Source organism: Mixophyes fleayi, chromosome 7 (assembly GCF_038048845.1).
Source record: "Mixophyes fleayi isolate aMixFle1 chromosome 7, aMixFle1.hap1, whole genome shotgun sequence".
Taxonomy (NCBI): Eukaryota; Metazoa; Chordata; class Amphibia; order Anura; family Limnodynastidae; genus Mixophyes; species Mixophyes fleayi.
Window position 1 is genome coordinate 9,999,288 of NC_134408.1, and position 13,649 is coordinate 10,012,936.

The 13,649-nt window shown below is 38.9% G+C and overlaps 1 protein-coding gene across 3 annotated transcripts in view; it reads left to right on the forward strand.

Annotated features, from left to right (window-relative positions):
* Positions 1 to 3,909: 3,909 nt before the first annotated feature.
* LOC142097311 (uncharacterized) overlaps positions 3,910 to 13,649 on the forward strand; it is a 36,363-nt gene continuing 26,623 nt past the window's right edge. For all 3 annotated transcript variants that reach the window (XM_075179042.1, XM_075179041.1, XM_075179043.1), the window contains exon 1: positions 3,910 to 4,034. In XM_075179042.1, the coding sequence (XP_075035143.1) occupies positions 3,962 to 4,034 (73 nt within the window). In that variant the 5' untranslated portion in view covers positions 3,910 to 3,961. The remainder of the gene's footprint in view (positions 4,035 to 13,649) is intronic.

A 13,649-nucleotide genomic window follows, 5' to 3' on the forward strand; every position in this document is an offset into this window, starting at 1 on the left:
AAATGTTAAATACCAACATTTGCTTTAAAAAGTATAACAAGTTGCAGACTATTGTTATGAGTTCAGTTCATGTCATGAAACCAACTTGCATGATGACTACATGCTGATTGAATTGTCTGTTATGCTCTCCTGCACCTCTGAAAAATAAAGCTTCATAGAACATTTACTTTCATTATTCAAGTTTACATACAAACAGTTCCAGTTTCCAACACTGCAATTTGAACTCTACTCAACTCCACCAGCAGAATGCATTATTTTCGAATACTGTACATAATTGACCCAGCTCTACCCTCATCTACCCTTCCAGCAAACTGAGGGAAACATATCTCCCAATGTTCTTGAACAAAAAATATGGGCAAAATATTGTAGGTTAGGAAAAAAGGAACAAAATAAGGTAAAGAAAATATCAACATTGGTGGTTGTTTCCTGTCCACATTTTCACAGAGACAGAACCTGAACGTTTTGAAAAAAGCTCATTTTGAACCAAATTGCTATATGGAAATAAAAAAATTTGAGAACTCCATCTTTCGTTGAATTACCTGTGGCAGATAGAGATTTTTTTTTTATTATTTGCAAAATATTTCCTAATTCCAAATGTATATTATATTTAAGAAGCAAAATGTGCACCTCAATTTGTGCAAGTGCGTTTAGATTTCTGGCCCAACACATGGGTTTGTGGAGGAAGGTGGTATCGATTGCAGACGAGGAGAAGTTCGAAAGGCAGTCGGGTGCAGTGAAATGATCCTTGCTAAGTATGGAGTACGATAAAGAAAAGGAAGATTTGAGCTTAGAAAAGGAAGATTTGCATTAGCCAAGGGTATCCTTCCCTCAATACAACAATTGGTAAAACGGGGTTATGTGCGCATTGACTAATTTGTAAATATATAGCAAATCAGACTAAATATAGTATGGTTCATTACCTTGCCTAATTGGCATCCAAATTGTATATATGCTACAAATTATGATTACTATTAATTAAGACCTGGATTATATATTCTTGTTTTATTAAAACAATGTCACTAGCATAAATGTACATTAAAACCAAATGCATTAATAACGAATGTAGCTACTAAACTCAAATTGATTATATAATGCACATCAATGTGCCTCATACAATACATACAATATAAAGCATACAGTGATGCTGCCCTCCGCAATACTATCAATATGATTACAATAGATTAAAACATATTCATCAGTTGTAGCCAAGTGTTAGATTGAAAAGTCCCACCAGTACCAAAAATATAAATGTCCAAATGGGATAGTCAGACTTCGTAAGCTGGTATATGTCCGAGTGCAAATAGTCAATCTTCCAAACATAGGTATAGAGTTCCCAATCATAGTTAATGTAGAGGATAATACTTGTGGTTTGACCAGGTGGCCAGGTACCCAGCAGACTTCTGTGAACACCGATATCAGACCAGCGTGAATAGTATTCTTGTGGAAGTGGAACCAAATCCGTCCCACGCTGACGTGCAGCGTCACTTCCGGTTAATGCGATGAACGAATCTGATCATAGGGGTGTGACCCAACGCGTTTCGTCCCTAAGGACTTTCTCAAGGGTATGGAGCCTTGAGACTTCTGATATGGCGGTCGCCATTTTCAATGACCTCAATACCCAGTGCCGTTTTACTTGTGATCAGGATGTTTCAGAAGACAGTCGGTTACTTCTGTTGTCATTAAAAAGATAAGTCTGTATTTTTTTAATGTCGTTAAAGTCACGTTTGCCCATATTATATCCATAAACTCATTGTCGTTGTTATCTGCACCGTTAAATAGTACCCCACACATGTGTCTGAGTCTCACACTATGACAAATAACACATAGGGCCTGATTCATCAAGGTGCGTATCTGCCGATTTTGAGCGTATCATGTGCAAATTCAGTCTGCGCATGTCCAGAACCGGACTATACGCTAGTAAACGCAGCCCTGTCCACTCCATCTTCATACGCAAAGGACACTTACTACAGACCAAGATTTCTGGGAGTGAAGAGGTCAGGGATGGGGCGTTCGACCATAAACAATTTACAATAAGAGAGTACCAAACTCAACCACACGCAACCATGTCCAATTCAAACTTTGGGCATCTCAACATTACTTGTTTTTCTGCTATATCTTTTGCTCCAGGGCTAGTCTGAGTCCTGAGTACTAATGATGACAGTCTGCTATGCATGCTATAACATGTGTTTGCGAGCAGGAGCAACTGTTAAAATGTATTTTAGTTTCAGTAGACATTAACAGCATCCTAATAAATGTAATTCATGGAAAGAAAAAAAATTATAAAAAAAAACAACATTTTTTTTTACTGTTTTACCACTAATGCCTATATTATAATTTGGTGGCATTCACTTAATTTTTGTTTTGTGCCTTCTTTTACAAATTTATATTCCACATAGGTATTGGACGTATCCTGCAGCGTCCTGTGTAGCAGACCTACACCCGAATTCAACAACACACGTACCTTCAGGCTCCTTGTTGAATACGGGAGTACGCAGAGCCCATTTACGTGTGTAGATGAATCGGACCCATTGAGTATATATATATATATATATATATATGTATAATGTAGCTCACTACTTTAAATACAATTTTTGGGGTGCTCTTTAAATTCCTCACATTGGTAACAGCAATATGTAAAAATAACGAACAATATTGATTGAATTGCATTTTTTAATGAATCAACTTCCACTGTTAGTTCAGATTGACAGAACGAGATAACAAAACTTGAATAGTGATTTTTTTCTTGAATGAGTCTTAATCCTTTCTTGGACACATTATATATTACTGGTTGCTGGCCCTTAAAGTCGGTTTCTGTGTCCGGGTAATTAAGGCCTCTTATTTTGCCTCTGCCCCTGAGAGTACCATAGTTTTCTTCTAATAAATGTATGCTCACTGAGTGGACTAAGGGGTCTAATTATGATCCATCACATATTGTGCATGTTAATTATCATTAATAATTGCAATGATAAGAAATTACTTATTGTGGCAATTTGCTAAAATTGATTAGCCGGCAAAGTGGCTCCAATAATATATAGTAAAGTGATCCCAATTGTCTAGACCTAGGACAATTTGTGATGGGGAGAGCACAAAGCCTAGTGGGGAGAGATCTGAAGATTCCCTCACATGTGATGCTCTCCTCATAGGATAGAATGGCTAATGTCATTTTCAGTATTAGCTGTCAGGGTCATTTCGGAGCTTGATAAATAGGGCATAATCGCAGTCCCCACAGACACCCCATAGGCAGCACGGTGGCTTAGTGGTTAGCACTTCTGCCTCACAGCACTGGGGTCATGAGTTTGATTCCCGACCATGCCTTATCTGTGTGGAGTCTGTATGTTCTCCCCATGTTTGCGTGGGATACCACTGGGTGCTCTGGTTTCCTCCCACACTCCAAAAACATACTGGTAGGTTAATTGGCTGCTATTAATCTGACCTTAGTCTCTCTCTGTCTATGTGTGTGTGTTAGGGGATATAGATTGTAAGCTCCAATGGGGCAGGGACTGATGTGAGTTCTCTGTACAGCGCTGCAGAAAAAGTGGCGCTATATAAATAGCTGATGATTATGTTGATAGAGAGTATTTGGATAATGTTAAATATGCTGTAACAGCACTTAATGCTTAATAAAAGTTATTGCATGTCTCCCATTGGAAATGCTTAAATTATACTAATCAGATAACTGAGAGTCACGTAACCAGATCTAAACACAGAATAAAGGCATACAGTACTCTAATCATTGTATGTATCCAACATATTCACAAATTTGATTTACAGTTTGTGATTCTATTATCCCAGTTACTCCCCAAATTTTTAGATTCCTTCAATGCTGGGAGCAGAGGGGATGTAACCATGTATTTTATAGAAAATGCTACAGAAGGATAATTAAAGGTTAAACTCCATTGTTACAGAACATTCAGTTTCACTTTGGCATTGACTGAATCCACAGAGACGGTGAAGGTGAAAAATGGGATTTATAAAACAAGAGACAGTCATGGAGCGAGCGGGATGTGTCATCTTTCTCTTATTCTATCACACGTGTGAGTGATATGTGTTTAATCCTTATATTTGTTCTGTAGGCAGCATGCTACCGTGTCACTTGCAGCCTTCCTGTCTCCTAACCCTCCCTCCCTATTCCTTCTGCCGTCTCTTCCCTGCATTATTCTTCCACTCTCTGCTCCTCATTCCAGATGTCTTCTATATTATACAGACTCATTCTCCTCTCTGTTCGTTCCTACAGCTGCATCTCTCAGTTTTCCCTACAATGTAACTTATGTCTGTAACGGTGGATCTCTTATGTGTTTTATGTATTTAATAACCACTTACCTCCTAGTGTCTGCAAATGTTTACCAGATGTACATTTATATAACAGTCTTACATGGCATGCTGGGACTTGTAGTTCCACAGTAGCCAGAGTGCCACAGGTTATCTACCTCTGATTTATAATAAGTAAACCCTTATGTTTGTAATGTTTATTATTCTGTATTCGTTACTAATACAGTAATCTGTTATTCTGAGTTACTGTAACTGAGGTCATAAACCCTTATCTAGGGACACTACCTAGGGATCTTTGTACTGGTTTAGAAATGTGAAGCAATAAAAAAATAATCTGTAGTGTGATACATTTGGTTATATATTGTATTTATTACTGTTTATCAAGTTTAATACATTGTTGCCATTCAGTGTCTGATTGTGTATTGTCTGTGCACGTTGTGTGACTAATAGCAAACACAGTATTACAGTGAGTTACATTAATTGACTCATAAGTAACAGTTTTTGTGTTGCTTCTTGTAACATCACATAATTCAGCACTGTGAGGGAACTGTGTGATCCTTGTACCCATATAGTAGGCGTGATAGTAACTTTATTAGATAAAGAAAGGACAGAGTTGTAGCCGGTATTTAAAGGAAAGAAGACAGCAAAAGGTTGTTATTCGCTTTCGCATCGTTAGCAAAAAATAATGGTGCCGGGTTCCATTGTGATTAGACAACGTACATAAATTACTGACCTTAAAATTCCTTAATGACCACTCTCATATGGATATTATTTTGTTTTTATTCATACTGATGTAAAAGACAGATATTCTGTTATAATTCTAATAACTACTAATAACTGTGCACAATATGTGGCTGGTATACTAAGTCATTCCTCCAGAAATAGGAGTGTATTAAATAGATTATTAAACACCTGTTACTTGTATACTCTTCTTAGGTTACCTTATTGTTTATACAGCAGCACCACAATAGAACTGCACTGAGTTCAGAGACATATGGCAGAGAGAATATCTTTTAAATGTATTGGTACTAAAACATATATTTGTTCATATATCAATACACAGATAATAAAACAATGTCTACTCTAAGGCTTCCAATTAGCGATCTACAGACCAGAGCACAGCACTAGCACGGTGGCTTAGTGGTTAGCACTTCTGCCTCACAGCACTGAGGTCATGAGTTCGATTCCCAACCATGGCCTTATCTGTGTGGAGTTTGTTCTCCCCGTTTGCGTGGGTTTCCTCCGGATGCTCTGTTTTTTTCACAAAACATACTAGTAGGTAAATTGGCTGCTCTCAAATTGACCCTAGTCTGTGTGTGTCTGTATGTTAAGGAATATAGTCTGTAAGCACCTATGGGGCAGGGACTGATTTGAGTGAGTTCTCTCTACAGCGCTGCAGAATTAGTGGCGCTATATAAATAAAAATGATGATGATAATATCTGTTTGCTACTGTATGTCATTTTCAGTAATTAATTAATTAGAGGATTGTCCTCCATAACATTCACTCATTTGAGCGATGGTATTTCTTTACATTTTTCTATTTTGTATTTTTTTTTAACTGCAGTGTGTACACATAGTTAAAAAAAAATAGTAACTATCACACTTACTACATCCCTAGACATTTATCCCCAACATTTTTCTTTAGTTCTCCTGAGTATAGGGATATCAAATATATGTGTGTGTTATTTACGGTTTAATAATTATGGGACCTAGAATAAAGGTGTATTTCTCAGATCTCAGATTCAGTGTAACTTGGATCTTCCATGTGTCAACCACTGTTGGGTGCAGGTTGCACTGTATCTATCAGTGCTGACAGGTAAGGTAGACCAGAGACAGGTCTGATGATGTCACCATTTTGATGTCGCCAGACTCCAGTGCTCCGTGGGGAATCCAAGTTTTCCCATTGAGCCGTTCAAACAATTTACTTTGAGTTGGGTTGCCAAGAACCATAAGTAACTGTTCTTGGTGACTTGTCATTAATTTGAGGTTGTCATCGACAGCTTGGTTCTGTGCACTGAATTGCACTATACAGCGCACCAGCATCATACAGAGTACCATGGACTGTTGACATAAATTTACCATCTGCTATCACATAAATAAGAGGGCATCGAGATGTCTTTATTTCATTCATTACATTTATACATTGCAACATTTTATTACATTATTTTTGGCAATAAAATAAGCATGGGCAGCATGGTGGCTCAGAGGTTAGCACTTCTGCCTCCCAGCACTGGGTTCATGAGTTCGATTCCTGACCATGACCTTATCTGTGAGGAGTTTGTATGTTCTCTCCATGTTTGCGTGGGTTTCTTCCGGGTGCTCCGGTTTCCTCCCACTTTCCAAAAACAAACTGGTAGGTTAATTGGCTGCTATTAAATTGACCCTAGTGTGTGTGTGTGTGTGTGTGTGTGTTAGGGAATTTAGATTGTAAGCTCCTATGGGGCAGGAACTGATGTCAGTGAGTTCTCTGTACAGCGCTGCGGAATTTGTAGCATTATATAAATAGCTGATGATGATGATGTTCCATAGAAAGTACACATAAACTGTATTACAGAAATAAATGTTTATATTATGATGTTTAAATAAATGTTTATATGATGACACACAAGTTGCTGGGTGTGAGTACCACAGAGACACACACTGGTCTTAGCTCATCAGTTCACGTTGGATGGTTCACATAGATCTCAATACATGGGGGAGACATACTGAATAATAAGTGAGTCTATACCATCCGCTGTATTCTTATTACTATAATAGTTTACAATATTGTATGAATATTAATAAAACACCCACAGGCCATCTAGTGGCAATTATGCCCCGCATTACTATCATATATCTGTGAATGGTGGGTTTAGAAAGTCATGCAGAGACTGCAGTACTTGTATATGAGAAGTACATAACTCTGAGTTCTGTAAGATCTGCAAAGACTAGATTAAAATTGTTGTTTTTATGGAGATGTTGTTTTATGTATTTGCAAAACTGTGGGGAATTATACCTTCTGGAGTAGAAGAGCCTCGTTTCAATGTCTTTGTCTTAGAATGATAGCTGTTGTTGAACTACATATTGTGGTAGACCTGAACATATTGAGTAAGATGCACATGTAACATGTAAACAGTGTTACATACTACCTAGAAATAACAATCATTAATCAAGGTCATTATCAGGAGAATACCTGGACTGTTAGTTTTCCTCAGCTGTACATGTCAGCAGTGTGAGTTTATAAATGTATAAAGTCTAGCTTATAATTTCGTGTGTATTGTATGATGCTGTACACAGAACCTGGCTGGTAACTGTGGGGCCAACACGAGTAAGTGATCCAGACTTTTCTGTCAGTGTGCTGCAACAGAATTATAGAGAAGCCAGAATCGCGCAGCTGTGGCGGGTCTGATGTGGGTGTCATTTTATAGAGGCAATGAAAAATGTTATGTCAAGGAGCTTTAAGCAAATACAGCATTTACCAGCCCCGTCTAAATACTATTCAATATAGAGCATATTCTGGTGACCTTTGTATGATACAGAGAGCATTCTATTGACCAATGTGCAATACAGAGCATTCTATTGACCAATATGCTGTACAGAGCATTCTATTGACCAATATGCTATACAGAGCATTCTATTGACCAATTTGCAATACAGAACATTCCAGTGACCGATATACAATACATTCTATTGACCTATGTGCGATGCAGAGACAACCTTAATGACAAATATACAATACAGAACTCTATCTAGTGGTGGCGAAATAACATACTGGCGATTCATATACAATACACAGAGCTCTCTAGTGACTGCTATAAAATTCATGGAGCATTCTAGTGACCTCCAGACAATACTGAGAGCATTCTCATGTCCACTAATCGAAAGACAATACATACTAATGACTTCTATTCAATGTCAGCCTTGTTCTGAAGGCCATTATAAAACGCAGATAATGCAACATTTCTGGTATCTTGACTATGCTGAACCCAGACCTGAGGTGGGTTTATTGTACAGACCCTAGACTAATGGTGACATTAATATACAGACCCAAGAACCCTGGTGACTTTATAATGCAGCCCTGCATAGTCTCTTTTGGTGATAAAATATGGATCCCACATCTCTAGCGGTGACCCAAATAAATTATTTACCCCTTCTACTATCCCTCGCTGCCTCTTGGCTCACTGGAGATGAAGTTTGACAACTTCCTGCACTTTGATCAGTAGATGGTTTCAGTCATTCACCAGTCAGTGTGTGAAGATTTCCCACTACACTATTTGGTGGATGGTCAGCGCCATCCACCAATCAACGTGCAAGAAGCTGTCGGCTGGTGTGACAGGATCGACCGCCTCGGCCACCCTGTCTGTTGTTGCAAGGAACCGGCTGCGCTTCCTTTGCCACCATTCCCTTTCTTTATCCCAAATGCGACCTTTAACCACAGTAGGAGGGGCTTAAGCTGCTGCCACCACTGACTCCTTCACGGAATCCAGAACCGCGTTACTTCTGGGTAACTGTTGCTGGTAGTGTACCCCCTTGCGGGTACATCTGGGCTGGTACCCCTGACCTCTTGCCTTCAGATCAGGGTTGCTGTGGATGGTTAACCCTGGCCTATCACACTGGCCAGAGCTGCAGGTAGCAGGCAGAGCGGTGGTACTGGAATGTTGGGTCCAAACCTTAGAACAGCTGGAAATGGATTAGATTTGGGTCTAATCTGTAGGTCATGGGAAATACAGCAGGGAAGAAGTTGTCAAGCAGGTCTTGAAGCAAGTGATGTTTATTAGCTCTAGTGTCCTGATAAGGGCAGTTCACACTGGTTGAAGATACCAGTGATCACAAAGTCAGATGGAACAATAATGATATATTTCAGTACAAACCAGTGCTGTTTTATACAGTTTTGAACACAGCCTACCAGGGGGTAAGCCAGCCCCCTGAACTCATTGCTGGCCCTAAGAAGTCTGAATTATTTTTAGTATCAGGATGCAATATGTTTCCCTAAACATAGATTTAAATGCAATTTATACTTAACAAAATTTAGATTTATCTGTGATATCCTAAAACCTTCTGTGCGCATTATTCGGAGAGGATCTGAGATGCATGATACAAGTCACACAGACAGAGAGGCAGCGCCCCCCCCCCCCCCCCTCCTGTGTATACAGGCTGACAGTCGTGTTGGCCACTGAGATAAAGAAGGTCTAATTAACATAAGAGAATTTCTTTAGAAAAGGTATACAAATCCAATCATGACATCCTGTCTCAGAAGTTACAAAGCAATACCTGAAAAATGAAGGTATATCCTATACAGAAATATAACACAATATAATAATAAAATAAGTACATTTCTAATACACAATAGCAAGAATCAGTACATTTGCAACGATATAAATTGGCACACTGTGCTAATAATTTAAATATATTATTACAATAAGTTATTTATAAGTGATCCAGCCACACCTGGGTTTGACAGAAGTATGCCAACCACAGAAACTGCTCGGCCGCATAGTGCTGTCTGCACCTGGTGGCTGAGAGGCAGGCAGAGAATTCTTTCCATTCTGATTTTGTGTTTAAATCACATAGTAGCTGGGGATCATCCTCTGCTGTTACACTCAGGGGTACACTCAGTCTAGATTTACACAGGCAAGACGTGGAGTCTAACAGCCCCCTGGTCTTCACCAATAACCACCGCAAGGTGGGATGGGTTTGGCTACAAAGGGACTGCTGGTCGCGGCCCTTGGGTTGGTCCCTAGACGTGAGAGGGATAGGTGAAAAGGCAACTCCACAGAGGATCGGTCCCACAGGAGGTATCAGTATACAAGCTGGGTTCGGCACACAGGTCAGATGGCAGACAGCACACAGGAATGAGCAAGGAGTAGTCAGGACATAAGCCGGGTTCGGTACACAGGTCAGATGGCAGACAGCAATAGGAGAATCCAAGGGAACAATAAGCAAGTAAGCCGGGTCTGATACACAGGGAGAAACAGCAAGCAACATGTTCACAGGAACATACTATCCATGGAGTCAGAAGGAGGCTCACCGGTTGATCTGACACAGGTAAACGTCAGATCCTCCTTTTTATTCAAACTCCCCGCTGCGGGATCATGTGATGATCTCCGAGTAGTCACATGACAGTCCCCCGCTGTGAATCCAGAAGTGCAGCTGACAGCGCAGGATCGCGAACAGGTAAGAATCCTTACATCTGCCTGTCCCTTGGGGACGGTTTAATATCTAATTTAATAATTAATTCAATAATTTAATTTAATAATTAATTCAACATAATTGTATAAACAGTTTTATTTTATCACAGTGAAAATCTTTCCTGAACTGAGGATACTTTGTGGCATGGATGTGGCACCACCTCTCTGGCAATCTTATTGGTTGCTGGTGAGTTCAGTACAGATTTTGAATATTCATTTTATGACGACTTTAGTATTTATTACTAACACTGTCAAGCCACATCTCTGTACCTTGTATGTGCTATTGTGTTTTGCGAGTATACACACTTGTACGCCTGACATATGTTTGGCACAAATGCTACTTTCTTTGCGGCTGGGTGCATCTTGATATGCACCAGGACTGAACATATGCACTTTTTCTTGGGTGCATCTATTCCTATGTACGTTCAGTCCACAAATATATCCAATACTTCATGAGTTCCACTGTTCTCAGCTAATAATTCCTCAAGCCAAAATGCTGCCACACACCCGTTCTCTCCCCAAACTGTATACTGCTGCCACACACCTGTACTCTCACAAAATATATACCTTTCCCTATAGAAAGTGTTTTCTTCAAATTGTTTGTATTATTGACATTCTGAGGCAAAGCAATACAGAGTACAATATTGATGGACAAAGTATTTAAGTGACTTTGTATTGAGAAATATTGTACAATCAGTATCTATTATGGATTACAATAGATCATTTTAAATGCACCATATAACAATAATGTTCTCAACATGTATAACTATTGTTAGTGTATATAACACGTATGAGAATTCTTTAAATAGTTTTGGTAGAAAATAAAAATATTTGCTTAATGTGCTCTATTAGTGCCGTGTGGGAAAGTGCCCCCATTTTACAACAGAATAGGTGGGTTATCAGCAACAATTCTCAGTTCATACCATGAGATTGACGAGTAACATTTAGAAATTTGTGATTTGTTATCCAGCTGTAACGAATCAATGTAACCTTCCAACATTTCAATGAAATTTTTAACTTTAGACTCTTTAGCTAGTGAGGCTTCAAGCCAATTCATTTTGAATATATAGAACAAATTTTCTTTAAATACATTGAAGGGAAGAGTCCCAGGTTGTGACCATACATGAATGGTCTTTCTAGCCTCTGGACTGAAGGCCAAAAGGAGACGGCTACCACCCCTAGTCACACGTTGACCCTTACGTAGGATGCCCAATGAGGTGAGTAACTGTATAGAACTACACCCTAAAGAGGGTGCGGGGGAGTCAGTAACAGAACATATGAATCGATGATTTCAGTAGAAGCGAAATATTAGACTTTGTGTGAAAACTTACATATTAATTAAGGATCTTTGTGACGATTGGATAATTGTGGAGGAGAACGAGCCTGAAGAAAATGAGCTTTGCCATTGTTTGGGTCTGTAAAGAACAGTGTATGTCCATTGTCATCAACACAAAGTTTTGCTGGATACAGGAGTGCGAATCGCTGATTGTTGTCAATCAGATGCCGACACACTGTTGAGAATTCTTTTCTTTTTTGGGCCACGGAGGCGGAGAATCTTGGAATATCATGATGCGTCTATCATCAATTGACAATTGTGGTTGTTTTCTGTATGCCATTAGTATCTTCTCCTTGGACCTGAAGTCCAGAAACCTAGCAATAGCTGGACGAGGGCGAGAGTCATCTTGGCGTTCGGGACCCAGCCTGTATACTCTTTCAATTTGGATCGGTACTGCATCGACGTTAATGCCTAGAGCCTTAGGCAATGTAAGGCTCAAGCATTGTGCCAAGTGTTGACCTTTAATCGACTATGGTATCCCTATAAATCTCAGATTGTCCCTTCTATTTCTATTCTCCAAGTCCTCCATCTTTTCAGTAATCGATTGAAGATCCCTGGTGTGGGAGTCACTTGTTGCTTGACATGGATATGCCGAATCTTCCATATCACTGGTGCGCTGTTCCAAACTGGCAATTCTGGAGGTGTTAGATTCAATTTCAGCACGTGCAGAGTCCACTGATGTTCAAAGATCTTCAAATTTCTTATTAATTTGTGGCATGATCAATTTTTAAATCACCTTTGCAACTTCAGCGATTGAGTTAGAAGACCACCACTTGTTCTTCTTGCTGTGATGATTGTGAATCAGAATCTTCATCCAGAGTGGGTTGTGAATATGAAGAAGATTTTTTAGCTGGTTTTCTTGTTCGGCCCATTTTCGGTGGAGTGTAAGGTGGATTGCCTTTGGATGAAGTGGATTTGTAAAGAAATTTGTCCATGACAAGCAATTGATAGCTGAAAAGCACGATCACCCTAAGATTGGAGTAATGTAATGTCACGTAGTAATTCATTTTTGTGAAAGATCTAAAAATGACTCCCCCTAAAGAAAGGTGATCAAAATTACATTTTATCAATATAAACAAAAATATATGTTAATAAAGTCTGAAGAGAAAAGACAATGTCAGAATGCTAATACAATATTGTGAATAATTACAGTGTATCAATTAACAAGTTGATCTAATTTTTCTTCAACCACAAGAGGACGGGTAACGGTCTCTAGTTATTTAGACAATAACTAAAGTAGTATTTGTAAAATCAACCAGATGGCAGTTAACCTATACTGCAGTTGGAAAATTTGGCAAACTGACACAGTGCAATATGGTATAAGGGGCAATATGATATAGTTAGTTTATGGATCGCTAAGTTTTACACCCTGAAAGTATCACAATGAGTTCAAAATAATAAGGTGAACCAAAAATGAAAGTATTGGCAATTGGGCTATAACAATACACCAGGGAACAACAGAAATGAATTAATAAAAATGTAGGTAGAAAATACCCAAAATTTGCAGAGTATTATAGGGTTATTTCGAACAGGTCTGTACCTATTTCCCCTGGACCTTACATAAAAAATTCACTCACTAAGTAGAGTGTAGCCCCAGGGTCCACACCCCCCACTGCTGGACCCTGCACGCAGCTGGCTTGCTTGTAAACCAAATTTTAGCAATTGTGGTGTCGTCAATATAGTGTATGTTTACTTTGTTTTAGCAATATATAAATAATTGAAAATATTATTTATAGACAGCAATTGAGTTAGTGAAGCACCAATTCAATTACAAGCCTTCAATATCAGAACAATAAGAGACTGCTTTGTGATAGTTCTAGGTTAGTATATCTATAGAACAAATATAATATATTTAAGTAATAATACTATCGCAGAA